The sequence below is a fragment of the Solanum verrucosum genome, unplaced genomic scaffold, assembly GCF_900185275.1.
Source record: "Solanum verrucosum unplaced genomic scaffold, falcon-dt-bn FXZP01000254.1, whole genome shotgun sequence".
In the NCBI taxonomy this organism is placed as follows: Eukaryota; Viridiplantae; Streptophyta; class Magnoliopsida; order Solanales; family Solanaceae; genus Solanum; species Solanum verrucosum.
Genome location: NW_026019983.1, coordinates 638,292 through 651,226, shown reverse-complemented (window position 1 = coordinate 651,226; position 12,935 = coordinate 638,292). Strand labels below are relative to the sequence as shown.

The 12,935-nt window shown below is 33.8% G+C and overlaps 2 protein-coding genes across 2 annotated transcripts; both read left to right on the top strand.

Moving 5' to 3' along the window:
- The first annotated feature begins 932 nt into the window (after positions 1–932).
- Positions 933–4,262, top strand: LOC125817830 (rho GDP-dissociation inhibitor 1-like). The gene is made up of 5 exons (XM_049497341.1): positions 933–1,430; positions 2,028–2,094; positions 2,972–3,190; positions 3,308–3,432; positions 3,915–4,262. The coding sequence occupies exons 1-5, from the start codon at positions 1,137–1,139 to the stop codon at positions 3,990–3,992; spliced, it is 783 nt and encodes a 260-aa protein (XP_049353298.1). The 5' UTR covers positions 933–1,136; the 3' UTR covers positions 3,993–4,262.
- A 6,571-nt stretch (positions 4,263–10,833) lies between these two features.
- Positions 10,834–12,505, top strand: LOC125817883 (acyl-CoA--sterol O-acyltransferase 1-like). The gene has a single exon (XM_049497390.1). The coding sequence runs from the start codon at positions 10,958–10,960 to the stop codon at positions 12,308–12,310; it is 1,353 nt and encodes a 450-aa protein (XP_049353347.1). The 5' UTR covers positions 10,834–10,957; the 3' UTR covers positions 12,311–12,505.
- The last annotated feature ends 430 nt before the right edge of the window (positions 12,506–12,935 follow it).

Here is a 12,935-nt window from a genome sequence, read left to right as displayed (position 1 = left end):
GTCATAAATTTAAAAAATGTACAATCTTTTGACAATAACATTTACTGCATCCAATTCACTCAATTTTTTAAGACAAATATTAAATATAGTTGAAAGTTACTAAATTTGATTAAATCAATAACATATATACTAATACTAGTTATGTCTTTAAATAAGCTTTATGTCACGCAAATTTAAATTAATCGAGATTCAAATATGATACGAGTGAAAGACATTATGCAACAGAAGAGATGCACGTAGTCCTCAAGTAAGGAATAATTGTCCCATGAGAGAAGAGGTCCAAAAATTAGTTAAAATTCCTCTCTTACACCCAATCTTAAGCTGTCTCCCAAGTGACCTTCACGATCTCTCCACCATTATTATTATATCTTATATTATACTGAAATACTATAATTATTACTCTTCTCTTAGTTTTTTTTTTTTTATAAAAAAAATAGCTCTTTTTCTTTTTTCTTTTTTGATAACTCCTTAAGGATACGAGGACAGTAAATGTACGCAAACCTTAATATTATCTTGAGGGGATAGAAATACTATTTATAGAAAACCCTCGATTCGAGTAACGAACATTAAATCAGCTAGCATGATAATACAGAAGTAAAGAAGACATAGAAAATAATAAGAAAAACATGACATAGCGAGTCTTACGTGACATGTTTAAGTTTACAAGAAAAAAAATTTCATGTCAAGTTAAAATCAGACAAACAAATTGAAACGAGACTATATTATTACTCATATTTTTCAATTTTTAATTCTCACAATATTTGGATCACCACAAGACCATTTCCATTTTGTACCTTGAAAAAACCAAACCCCTCCTTATTTTTCTCACTTTTTTTCTTGGTGTCTTTTCCTTCTTTACCATTGTAGTAAACAATACTTTTGACCATTTTCTCACAACTCAAGCATATTTTTTTTTTAAAAATCATTTTTTTTTCAACAATGATCCAAATAAATTCTTGTTTTTTTATAAAGGGGAATTCTTTTTAGCCTTTCTTCAATGTTGTTGTTTTTTCTTTTTGGGTTTTTCTAGTTCTTTTCTTTTCTTGTCATAAGTTAGAACAAAACTAGTAAAAATCCCTTTTGTTTTTATTCATTTTTGTGTTTGTTTGGCCAAGAAAACTTGTTTTTTTTTGTTAATGTCCTTGGCTGTTAGAGTTGCTGAAAACAGCAAGAACATGGGTTTTGATGATAATAAGGTAGAAGGTAAAGCAGGGTCAGCAACAATTTCTGAGGGTAATAAGGGAATTGTGGCTGATTTTGACCCTGAGATTGAGAATGATGGTGGTCCTGTTGAGGGCAATAGGGTTAATAGGCAAATGAGTGAAAGTTCTATTTATACTACTGATCATGAAGAGGATGATGATGAAGCTAATAACAAGATTGAGTTAGGTCCTCAATGCACACTCAAAGAAACATTTGAAAAGGATAAGGTGTGTTGAGTTCTTTTGTTTATAACATTTCTTGAGTTTTGAGCCATGTTGAGGTGTGAATATGGATTTAATCAGGGCTCAATGTGGATATCGGACATAGGATGAGAAATATTCCCTTTTTTGTTTTCTTGAAAGATAAAAAAGATTGCATCTTTAAAGTCATTTTAGTTAGGGAACGCTTTGTCCACGAGGGAGCGCTTTGGCCATGAGTGGGACTTTTATCCTATCTCAATGTGGATACTAGACATCTTCCCCTTTTTAGTTATCTTGAAAGATAAAAAAGATTGTATCTTTAGGCTAGTCTTAGTTAGGGAACGCTTCAGGCCCTCGTGGGACTTTCAATGTGAATTTTAATTTAGTTGAGCTTTAATGCGGATATCAGATGTCGAATGAAAAAGATTTCACCTTTTTTTTTTGTTTTCTTGAAAGATAAAAAAGATTGCATCTTTGTCCCTTCTTAAATGTTTCTTGAATGTTCTGTTTATTTTGATTCTTCCTTTTAATTTTCTTGAAATGAAAAGAAAAATGTTGTCTTTATTCCTTTTTAATGTTTATTTTGTGCTGTTTGTTTTGATTTGATTCAATGTTTGCTTTTAGGATGATGAGAGTTTGAGAAGGTGGAAGGAGCAGCTCCTTGGAAGTGTGGATATCAATGCTGTTGGAGGTAAATATTGTGTTTGATTTCAGATTTGCTCCTTCAACTTTCTTGAATTTCTGATTTTTGGTTTTTGAGGAAAGAGTAAAAAGGAGCACCTCCGTAGAAGGGAGGACCACGCCCCAAGGTGTGTGATGTAAACAGCCTATGGCTGATTGCACAGTTCGAATCTGTGTGACCTATCACGGAGACAGCTTTACTGTTTCTCCATTGTTTCCCCTTCTTTTTGAGAAAAGATTAATATGCATATACTCCCTCCCTACTAAAATACTAATCACTTTTCGCTTCTCGAAATTCAAATTATATGAACTTTGACCAACATTTCGAGAGGTATTTTTTGATATGAGAAGAATTTAAACTTACAATACTTTTCGTATAATTTTTGAATATCTAAATTTTAGGTTTTAAAATATTAAATTAATTCAATTCAGTTTAGCTATGAAGATTAGGCAAACTGACTCGTGAGAAGGCAAAACTTGACAATTATTTTTGGGATGGAAGGAGTACAATGTCCTCTTTACTTGTATATTTTCTTTTCATATTGATTTCGTGTTCATTACTTGAGTGGAGGGCCTTTCGGAAATAACCTCTCTACCTCCACGAGGTAGGGGTAAGGTCCGTGTTGTTGTTGGTGGTGGTGAGTGAACAGCTCCTTCCATGTTACCTTCATTTTCAAGATATGTTATGGTGAGGAACTCCAAAAATCTCTTTACTCGATTTTCCTCTATTCGTTTAGTCTATTCTGTTTACTTTGACACTATGAAACTTATCAGTAGAACTTGGTGGTTGATATAATCTTAATGAGCCTTTAGACACATACTAGAAGCATTTCTGTTTCTGCGCTGATATAAATCTTGACACTTTCCGTGACTGCTGAATAATGTAGAATCCTTGGATCCGGAAGTGAAGATCTTGAGCCTTGCAATTAAGTCGCCCGGTAGATCTGATATTGTTCTCCCTATCCCTGAGGACGGAAATCCCAAGAGCCCATGGTTTGCTCTGAAAGAAGGGAGCAAATACAGCCTAAAATTTACGTTCCAGATCAACAATAATATAGTAACAGGTCTTAAATACACAAATGCAGTTTGGAAAACCGGTATCAAAGGTACTATGTCGTGTCCCTTCACATTTCCCCCTCTATATGAATGTCATTTTTAGGCCTATGTAGTTTATTCTTGATGCTTTTAGGTAACGTTTTCCCGTTTAACGAATGTTGTTTCAGTTGACAGCACAAAACAGATGATTGGGGCGTTTAGTCCTCAACTGGAGCCCTATACACACGAAATGCCAGAAGAAACCACCCCTTCTGGCATTTTCGCAAGAGGATCTTACTCGGCAAGGACAAAGGTGATTTTTCTTTCTCATTTATGCTCTTAACATATTCCATATCTACCATTCAATCTAGTCTTGTGCATGGCTAAGTTACAAGAGAATCTTCAAGCTTATCTCATGCATTTAATTTGGCGGTCGTTATTGTCTTCAATCTGGTAGACTGATAGTGAGGCTGCAGTTCTTTGCATATGGTCCCTTTATCTTTTACATGGGACCTCTTTTTGTTTCGACTAGTTTTAAGTCTTGTATTAAAGGACCACCTAAAATACTATCTGGTTTGTGAGGTGGAATCAGCCAATGATGCTTGTGTCATGATAGGCTGCCTACTTTAATACCTCTTTGGGGTGCGACCCTTCCCTGGACCCTGAGCGAATACTGGATCCTTCGTACACCAGACAACTTTTTTTTTTTGGGACCTAGTAGGTAAGACACAACTAAAGCATGCGTCTAAGCATACCATATTAAGTCATTTTTCTTGTTGTTTGCTTCCGCTGCAGTTCCTTGATGACGATAACAAGTGCTATTTGGAGATCAACTATACATTCGAAATCAAGAAAGAGTGGCAGCAAAAATGAACGACAACACCATGACATGAATCGGAGCCCCATGCTATACTTGTTTTCGTTCTTCGTAATTATCTCAACTTTTTTTTCCTGCTAGTTTTTCAGAAGAGATAAAAAAGGGTGCAATAGAGAGAAAACAACCTGATACAATTGATTATATGACAAAAAGCTCTTATTTTTTGCCTTTCTCTCTATCAAGTTTCATGTGCATAAGTGTGCTTTTTGAATATTGTAAAACTGTGAAGAAATCTTTTCAAGAATCTAGATATTTTGTTCATCAAATTCTTAATCTTTTTTTCCATTTCTTTTGAGAAAGATAATGTGCATTCCTCATTGATGCCGGCGTTGCATGAGCTCGGCCAGCCCAAAAGGGCGCGGTCAGGTCCGAGCACGGCCGTCGTATATATATTTTTTCCTTTCCGTATCCTCATTATGATATTGCATTCTTTTACTTACCTTACAACTAAAGTTTGTCAAAGTTATGTTCTTTAGCTACTTTTCTCCCTTGACTTTAGTTACTTTGAATTTTCTTTTGGCTTTCTCAACCACTTCTTCCACCTTCATTTCCCCCATAATTGATCTTGACAGTAATGCATTGGCATGATTGTTCATGATTTTGCTTGGTAAGAACCTATAAAAGATTGAAACTCGTATGGTTAGCTCTTTTGGTTCTTATATTTTACTTTTGTTGAGATTATGCCCCATGTAAATTTATGACATACCTAAAAATACATGTCATGTGGTTGTTTGGTACACAGGATAGGATAAACGAAGATATTCATGGGATATCTTTATCACGCCTTCTATATTAGATAGTAATCCCATTGTTTACAAATATCGGGATAAAACCATCCCAGGATTAGCTAATATCTTAAATCAAATATGGGATAAAGCAAATTTATCCCGGGATGCCTTATCCCACGTACCAAACGACCCTTAAAAGTTTCACATCGTCATCCGGGGATTTGCTTTAGTGATAAGAGCGCAACACATAATGTTTCGGAAATTGGGCACGTCATGGATTCAAACCTTATTGTAAATAAAAACATATGATATTTAAGCGGAAAAGAGTAGACGGATGGATCCATTATCCTCCGAGGATTGCACTCTGTTTTGGCGCAACACTTTTGGGGAAACCAAATGAAAACAAAAAGCCTTGTATAGTGGAGAAGGGTAGAAGAGCCCAACACGTGATGTATGAGTTAGACGTACGTCATAGACTCGAACACTAATTAGGTTAAAATCCTAATTCTTAATTAAGTGGGAAAAAGTAGACGGATGGGCCACTATCCACCAAATTTCTAATTGTACGCCAATTAACCTTCAAAAATTTCTCCATTATAAAAGATAAATTTTAAATGTTAAAAATTTAAAACACTTGTTTGTGACAAAATACTTTAGAGGAGACCAAAAAGTAGAGTTGGCAGAAAAAAATGGTCCAAAAGAAAAGATTGAAGTTGATAGTTCACCACCAACTAAAGTAGAGGATTAAGAGGAAATAACTTAAATAGTCGTCTATTCAGTCGTTTAAATTAAAAATAGTCAGCAAAAATTATGCATTAGCAGCGACATTTGTTGCCACTAAAACCTATATTAATCACTGCTAAAAGTTTGCATTAACTTCAACTTTAGTCGCTGTGAATGCCACAATTAGTCACTACTAAGAGCATGTATTAGCAACAACTTTAGTCATCGTTGCCCCTAAAAGTAAGTATTAGCAGCAAATTAAACACCACGAATGCATCTAATAGTCGTCATAAGAGATAGTATTAGTAGCAACTAAAGACGCCGCAAATACAAATACTAATCAACAATAAAAAATAGTATTAGTGGCAACTATAATCTCCTTTACATATATATAATACGTTGCTAAAAGGTAGTATCCTTGGGTGGCAACTAAACAGGCGCAAAAACACATATAAGAGTTGATGCTCCCACCAAATAATAAAAAAAAGGACGCCGCTAAAAGTTAATATTAGTGGCAGCTAAAACCGCCAGTGGCGGATCCAACATTTTTGTTGAGGGGGTTCGAAGTATAAAAAAGTAAACACGTAAAAGTTACAAGATGAAAAACCGAGTGACATGGGAGGAAATTTTTAATTTTAATCCACTAAATTTAACTTATATTGTCATGTTGTGTTTAGGTTCTTCCTACTTTTACTCTGGTCCATCGAACTTTTAAAATTTCTAGTGTCTTTCCTTTTATTTTGTAGTATTCATCTTTTTAGATTTTTTTCTAAAATTTGAATTAGTGCACATTTAATCATATGTTACATAAAAACCATCAAGATTCTTTAGAAATGTGTAAAGATTGAGTTACTAATGTTATAGTGAATATTCCGAAGATAAATAAATGATATCGTCGATATATTTAGTTTATTTAATTCAATTTACTAGATTAATCATTTGTTAAAAAAACAAATTATGAACCAATCAAATAAGTTTAATTTAGTTTTAATCTCTTTAGAATCGACTTGAAAATAGTAAAAAAGAGATACGATGAAATTACGAAAAAATTCAATTAAATACATTTTATTAAAAGAATATTCACAACTTTTAAAGTTTTCTATTCGATTAATCTTAATTTACTTTATTTTATATAATAATTTTCTAATTCAATTTTAAATTTAATAACAATTCATCATTTTCTCAAAGAGTTTCTTTAAGTTAGTACATGAGAAGAGAGTTATAGAGAAATAAAATGAGCAACATAAATAAGAACAATAAAAGATAAAATATAAAAAAAATGTGGCTAATAAATTTAAACAAAGATAAATTGAGAAAAAGATATAACATAAAAAGAAAATTTTTTAAAAAAAACAAAAATAATATAATTTTAGATTGAATCCAAAAATAATGAGGCCTTTTATTGGGTATCCTAAGCCCAAAACTGAGCCCATCTCAGACTTTTCAAAGCAAAAAAAAAAAAAAGTCAAACTCGGGACATGTAGTTTAGCAATGAACCCCTTTGCCAGTGAGCCACGCTCCTCTTTTGGTTGTTGAGGGGGTTCATTTTACTATCTATACGTCTAAAATCAGAAGTCTACCCTCTATATACAATGTAATTTTTCATCGAGGGTGTTCGCGCCACGTAGGTCCGCCCCTGAAAACCGCCACTAATTAACATAGAAGTTGCCGCTAAACGTTAGTATTATTGGCAACTAAAACCGCCACTACATCATAGAATAGATGTCGCTAAACGATAGTGTTGGTGGAAACTAAACCTCCATTAATTGATATAAGAATTGCCGCAAAACGCAACTAAAACAACCACAGATTAATATAAGAGACGCCCCTAAAACTAAGTATTAGTGGCAAAAGAAAACCGCCACTAAAACAAATAAAAGTTGCTGCTAAAAGTAAGTATTAGTGGCAACTATAGTCGCCAAAATAAATACAAGACGCGCTAAAAGTACGTATTAATAGCAACTATAGTCGCCACTAAAACAAACAAAAGTCGCTGCTAAAAGTACGTATTAATGGCAACTATAGTCACCACTAAAACAAATAAATGTCGCCGCTAAAAGTTAGTATTAGTGGCAATTATAGTCGCCACTAAACCTAAAGAAAGTCGCCGCTAAAGATTTGTATTCGTGGCAACAGGGGTCGCCACTAAAACCTAAAAGGTCGCCGCTAAAGGTTAGTTTTAGTGGCAACTATAGTCGCCACTAAAACAAAAAGAAGTTGCCTCTAAAAGTAACTATTAGTGGCATCATTAGTCGCCACTAAAAGATTTAAAAGTCGTTGCTAAAAGTAAGTATTAGTGGCAACTATAGTCACCACTAAAACAAATAAATGTCGCCGCTAAAAATTAGTATTAGTGGCAATTCCACTAAATCTAAAGAAAGTCGCCGCTAAAGATTTGTATTCGTGGCAACATGGGTCGCCAGTAAAACCTAAAAGGTCGCCGCTAATGGTTAGTATTAGTGGCAACTATAGTCGCCACTAAAACAAAAAAAAGTCGCCTCTAAAAGTAACTATTACTGGCATCATTAGTCGCCACTAAAACATTTAAAAGTCGCTGCTAAAAGTAAGTATTAGTGGCAACTATAGTCACCACTAAAACAAATAAATGTCGCCGCTAAAAATTAGTATTAGTGGCAATTACACTAAATCTAAAGAAAGTCGCCGCTAAAGATTTGTATTCGTGGCAACATGGGTCGCCAGTAAAACCTAAAAGGTCGCCGCTAGAAATTAGTATTAGTGGCAATTGTAGTCGCCACTAAAACAAATAAATGCCGCCGCTAAAAATTAGTATTAGTGGCAATTATAGTCGCCACTAAAAGTAAAAAAATTCGCCGCTAAAGGATTGTATTAGTGGCAACTGTTGCCGCCTCTAAAACCCATTAAAGTCGCCGCTAAAGGTTCGTATTTGTGGCAACTGTAGTCGCCACTAAAACAAATAACAATTGCCGCTAAAGGTTAGTTTTAGTGGCAACTATTGTCGCCACCAAAACAAATAACAGTCGCCGCTAAATGCATGTATTTAGTGGCAACTATAGTCGCCACTAAAACAAATTAAAGTCACCGCTAAAAGAATGTATTAGTGTCAACTAAAACCGCCACTAAATTCTACAATAGTCACCGCAAAAAGAAAGTAGTAGTATCAACTAAAATCGCCACCAAAACAAATAAAAGTTGTCGCTACAAGTAAGTTTTAGTGCATCTAAAACCGGCACTACAACTAATAAAAGTCGCCGCTAAATGTAAGTATTAGTTGCAACCATAAATGCTACTAAAACAAATAAAAGTCACCACAAAAAGATTGTATTAGTGGCAACTACAACCGTCACTAATTCCTATAAAAGTCATCGCTAAAAGTAAGTAATAGTGGCAACATAAATCGCCACTAATTCCTTTAAAACTCGCCGTTACAAGTAAGTATTAATGGCAACTCAAACCATCGCTAATTACTATAGAAGTCGCCGCAAAAAGAATGTATTAGTGGCAATTGAAACTGCCATTAATTGTTATAAGAATCGCCGCTAAAAGTAAGTATTGGTGGCAACTAAGACCGCCACAACTTCATATAAAAGTCGCCGCAAAAAGTATGTTTTTGCAATAACAAAAATTGCCACTTAATCAAGTAAAAGTCGTTGCTAAAGGTATGTTTTAGTGGCAACTAAAATTGCCGCTAAACAAATAAAAGTACTAGTGGCAACTCAAACCGCCACTAAATCAAATAAAAGTCATCGTTAAAAGTATTAAAGGACCACCTAAATTTTATCCTGGGATGCCTTATCCCACGTACCAAACGACACTTAAGAGTTTCACATCGTCATCCGGGGATTTGCTTTAGTGATAAGAGCGCAGCACATAATGTGTCGGAAATTGGGCACGTCATGGATTCAAACCTTATTGTAAATAAAAATGTATGGTATTTAAGCGGAAAAGAGTAGACGGATGGATCCATTATCCTCTGAGGATTGCACTCTGTTTTGGCACAACACTTTTGGGGAAACCAAATGAAAACAAAAAGCCTTGTATAGTGGAGAAGGGTAGAAGAGCCCAACACGTGATGTATGAGTTAGGTGTACGTCATAGACTCGAACACTAATAATGATAAAATCCTAATTCTTAAGTGGAAAAAGGTAGACGAATGGGCCATTATCCACCAAATTTCTAATTGTGCGCCAATTGACCTTTAAAAAATTCTCAATTATAACAAATAAATTTTAAATGTTCAAAATTTAAAACACTCTGACAAAATATTTTAGAGGAGACCAAAAGAAAAGAGTTGGCAGAAAAAAATGGTCCCAAAGAAAGGATTGAAGTTGATAGTTCACCACCAACTAAAATAGAGGATAAGAAGGAATGAGGAATTAACTTAAATAGTCGTTTAATTAAAAATAGTTCGCCAATAGAAATTATATATATATATATGCAAAAAAAAAAAGTAAATAATGATTCTGACGGATTATTTGGGTGAACGATCCCTTTAAAATATGTAAGAATCTTGGAAAATCTCCAAAAATATTGGTGGTGGGCGTTGACAAATTCTTTGCTGGAATATCAAGCAATTTGATGATTTTATATTTTGTAATACAGAAATTTTGACTTGTAGTGACATGTGGGAGTTGTGGATCAATAGAGGGTGGAATTTATTTTGAGATCCAACTCATCTAAATTCTAATTGAGAAGTCTCATTTTGAAGATTTGTAAATAAAATTTGAATCAAAAGCTCTTGATAAAAATAAAAAATATTTACTGCTCACCCCATAAACTTCAAAATACTAGTCAACCTATATATTTCCATTTTTACCATTCTTATTTGGTTCAGATAAAATTACTTATATTAGTTTAATTAAAATGATCTAAACAATTCCTTTACAAAGAAGCATTCCATGTTTGAATGTTGACTTGAAGATATTAACATATTCAAAACTGGCTGGTTATCTTTAAAATAATAAGACATGAAAACAGTCTTGCAATTTTTAAATTATTAATCCACTACCCAATTGTCATGAATTCATTATCAAATTCCAACTAATTATTCTTTAATTACTACTAGAATATTTATTGATCAATAACTATGAAAAATAAAACTTCAACTATTAATGGTATGTTTGAGTGAATTGAATGATCGAGATGTAGATTGCTCCATCTTCTCCTCAAATTCATTTTCTAATATGAATCTTGAGTTATTAAAACGTATTTGATTTGAGCTTCCTAAATTTATTTTTATACGTAAGAGATCTTCATTTTTATCGATAAGAGATTTTTGTTTTTATACTAAGATGTTACTTAATTTCTAAGATGACGTGTCAAAAATCAATTGGTTTTCCTATATAGTATAATTTTATAGACTTGATTAAAATAAGTTGGAGTAGATCCAGAATTTTGTCACATGTCTTCTTCATAGCACAACTTTTTGTGTTCTCCATCTTTTTAACTTCTTCACAATTGTTCATCCCAAACCAAAACCAATAAAAAGAAATAATTTTTTTTATTATACAAATAAATAACAAAGTTATATTATGGAGGGAAATATCAAGGATGTTATCAAATATTGGATAGAAGGAGAAATTGAAAGTTTTATTAAGGTATGGTTATTAATTTATGTATCACTTTGTTATTGCTATTTATCATCTAAATTTCTTCCAAAAGGTTTATTTAGGCTCTTTTCTTTTTTACCTGTGATATTTTTTTTCCTTTATGTTCCACTTAAAATTAGTTCTGTTCATCTTTGTGGTAATACTGGTTTTTTCATTTCTTGGCTTTGTAATTTTAAACTTATTTTACTTGCTTTTGACCAAGGTCCACTTTCTGATTCTTCACTTTCTATTATTAAATTTGTATTTCTTGCTTGTTTACCTATCAAGATTCAACAAAAATCTCAACCTTATGTGGAAAATGAGGTTAATAGAGATAATTTTCATCAAAATAGTCATTTTCAAGAAACCCCATCTCTAAATTCATCTGAAAAAAAGGATTTTGCAAAAAATGACCATTTTCAAGAAACTCAATTTCCAAACTCAGATGATAAAATTGAAAACAACCCTTTTCAAGATGGATATTTTTATGAAACCCCATCTAAAAAGTTAGTTGAAAATGGTTCTATTGTGCAAAATGGAAAGGAGTATGCACAAAATGGCCATTTTCAAGAAAGTCCAATTCCCTCTTTTGCAAACTCCAACGAAGGCCAAAAGTTAAATTATGGCATAAAGACACTTCTTTTTGCTTTAATTATTAGATTTTATGACTATAGTGATTATATACATCCCTATATCATTATGGTCATCTATTGCTTCCACATTTACCTTAGCTTAGATATTATTCTAGCTATTGTTTCGGGCTTGGCCCGCGGGCTTCTCGGGCTTCAGCTCGAACCACAGTTCAACGAACCGTATTTATCAACTTCACTACAAGATTTTTGGGGCCAGCGTTGGAATCTCATCGTCACTCGTATCCTTAGGCCCACTATATACAAGCCCGTGTTAAGCCTATCCGCGAACATTTTGGGCCGGAAGTGGGCCCCAATTCCCGCGGTGATGGCTACATTTGCTGTTTCGGGCCTAATGCATGAGCTGATATTTTACTATTTGGGCCGGGTTAAGCCCACTTGGGAGATCACTTGGTTCTTTTTGCTACATGGGGTGTGTTTAAACGTCGAGATTTATGCTAAGAAGGTGATTAACGGTAGATTTAAGCTACCACGGATTATCGGGACAATCTTGACCATTGGATTCGTTATGATCACGGGTTTCTGGCTGTTTTTTCCACAATTGTTAAGGTGTAATTCTGATGTTAGAGCATTTGCAGAGTATGAAGCAATTGGTGCATTCTTTAAGGATGTCACTAGGGCTGTGAATTCAACATTTTTGAGATAATTCATCAAGTAGGCGTGTCAAATGGGCGTGCTGAATTACATTTGAACGGGCCAAAACGGGCTGAGGAACGACTTGGATATAGGTCATGTACTGGCTGATTTAGCCACCCTATGGGTTCTTATTCATGTACCATAGAGTACGTTGTAAAACATTCATCTAATTGAAGTATTATTAATTAATCTCGCATTATACTAATTAATTCTAGCATAACTTGTATCTAAGCTACATGACCCCGCTTAAAGGATCATTTGATTGATTTTTATCAATCTCAACACATAACAATTAACATAAGACAGTATTCCCCTATTCTTATTTATGTGACACCTTTTGAATTTGGAGATTCAAACATGTCGTATGGAGTAGGCTGGTTATCATGAGGTTCCCACCTTTTTACCCTAGACATCTTGAAGTGAGCTAGTCTTGTAAGTTGTAAGGTTCATCAAAGGGCGGCTTAAAAAGAGATTAACTATTTGGATTCAAATGGGTTTTATAGTTATACACTCTTATCAAAATGGCTAGGAGTGCAATCTTGGTAACAAGATTTAGAGTTGATGATTTTGTACTCTTTTGAATGGTTTTAGTTGATGATATTTGAAACTTTTTAGGCAAACAAACCAAGGGAATG

Excerpts from the sequence above, each read along its gene's own strand:
- LOC125817883 (XM_049497390.1), top strand. The coding sequence starts at position 10,958 with ATGGAGGGAAATATCAAGGATGTTATCAAATATTGGATAGAAGGAGAA.
- LOC125817830 (XM_049497341.1), top strand. The coding sequence starts at position 1,137 with ATGTCCTTGGCTGTTAGAGTTGCTGAAAACAGCAAGAACATGGGTTTT. Across the intron at positions 1,431-2,027 it reads AAACATTTGAAAAGGATAAG|GATGATGAGAGTTTGAGAAG; the intron begins GTGTGTTGAGTT and ends GTTTGCTTTTAG. Across the intron at positions 3,191-3,307 it reads TTGGAAAACCGGTATCAAAG|TTGACAGCACAAAACAGATG; the intron begins GTACTATGTCGT and ends ATGTTGTTTCAG.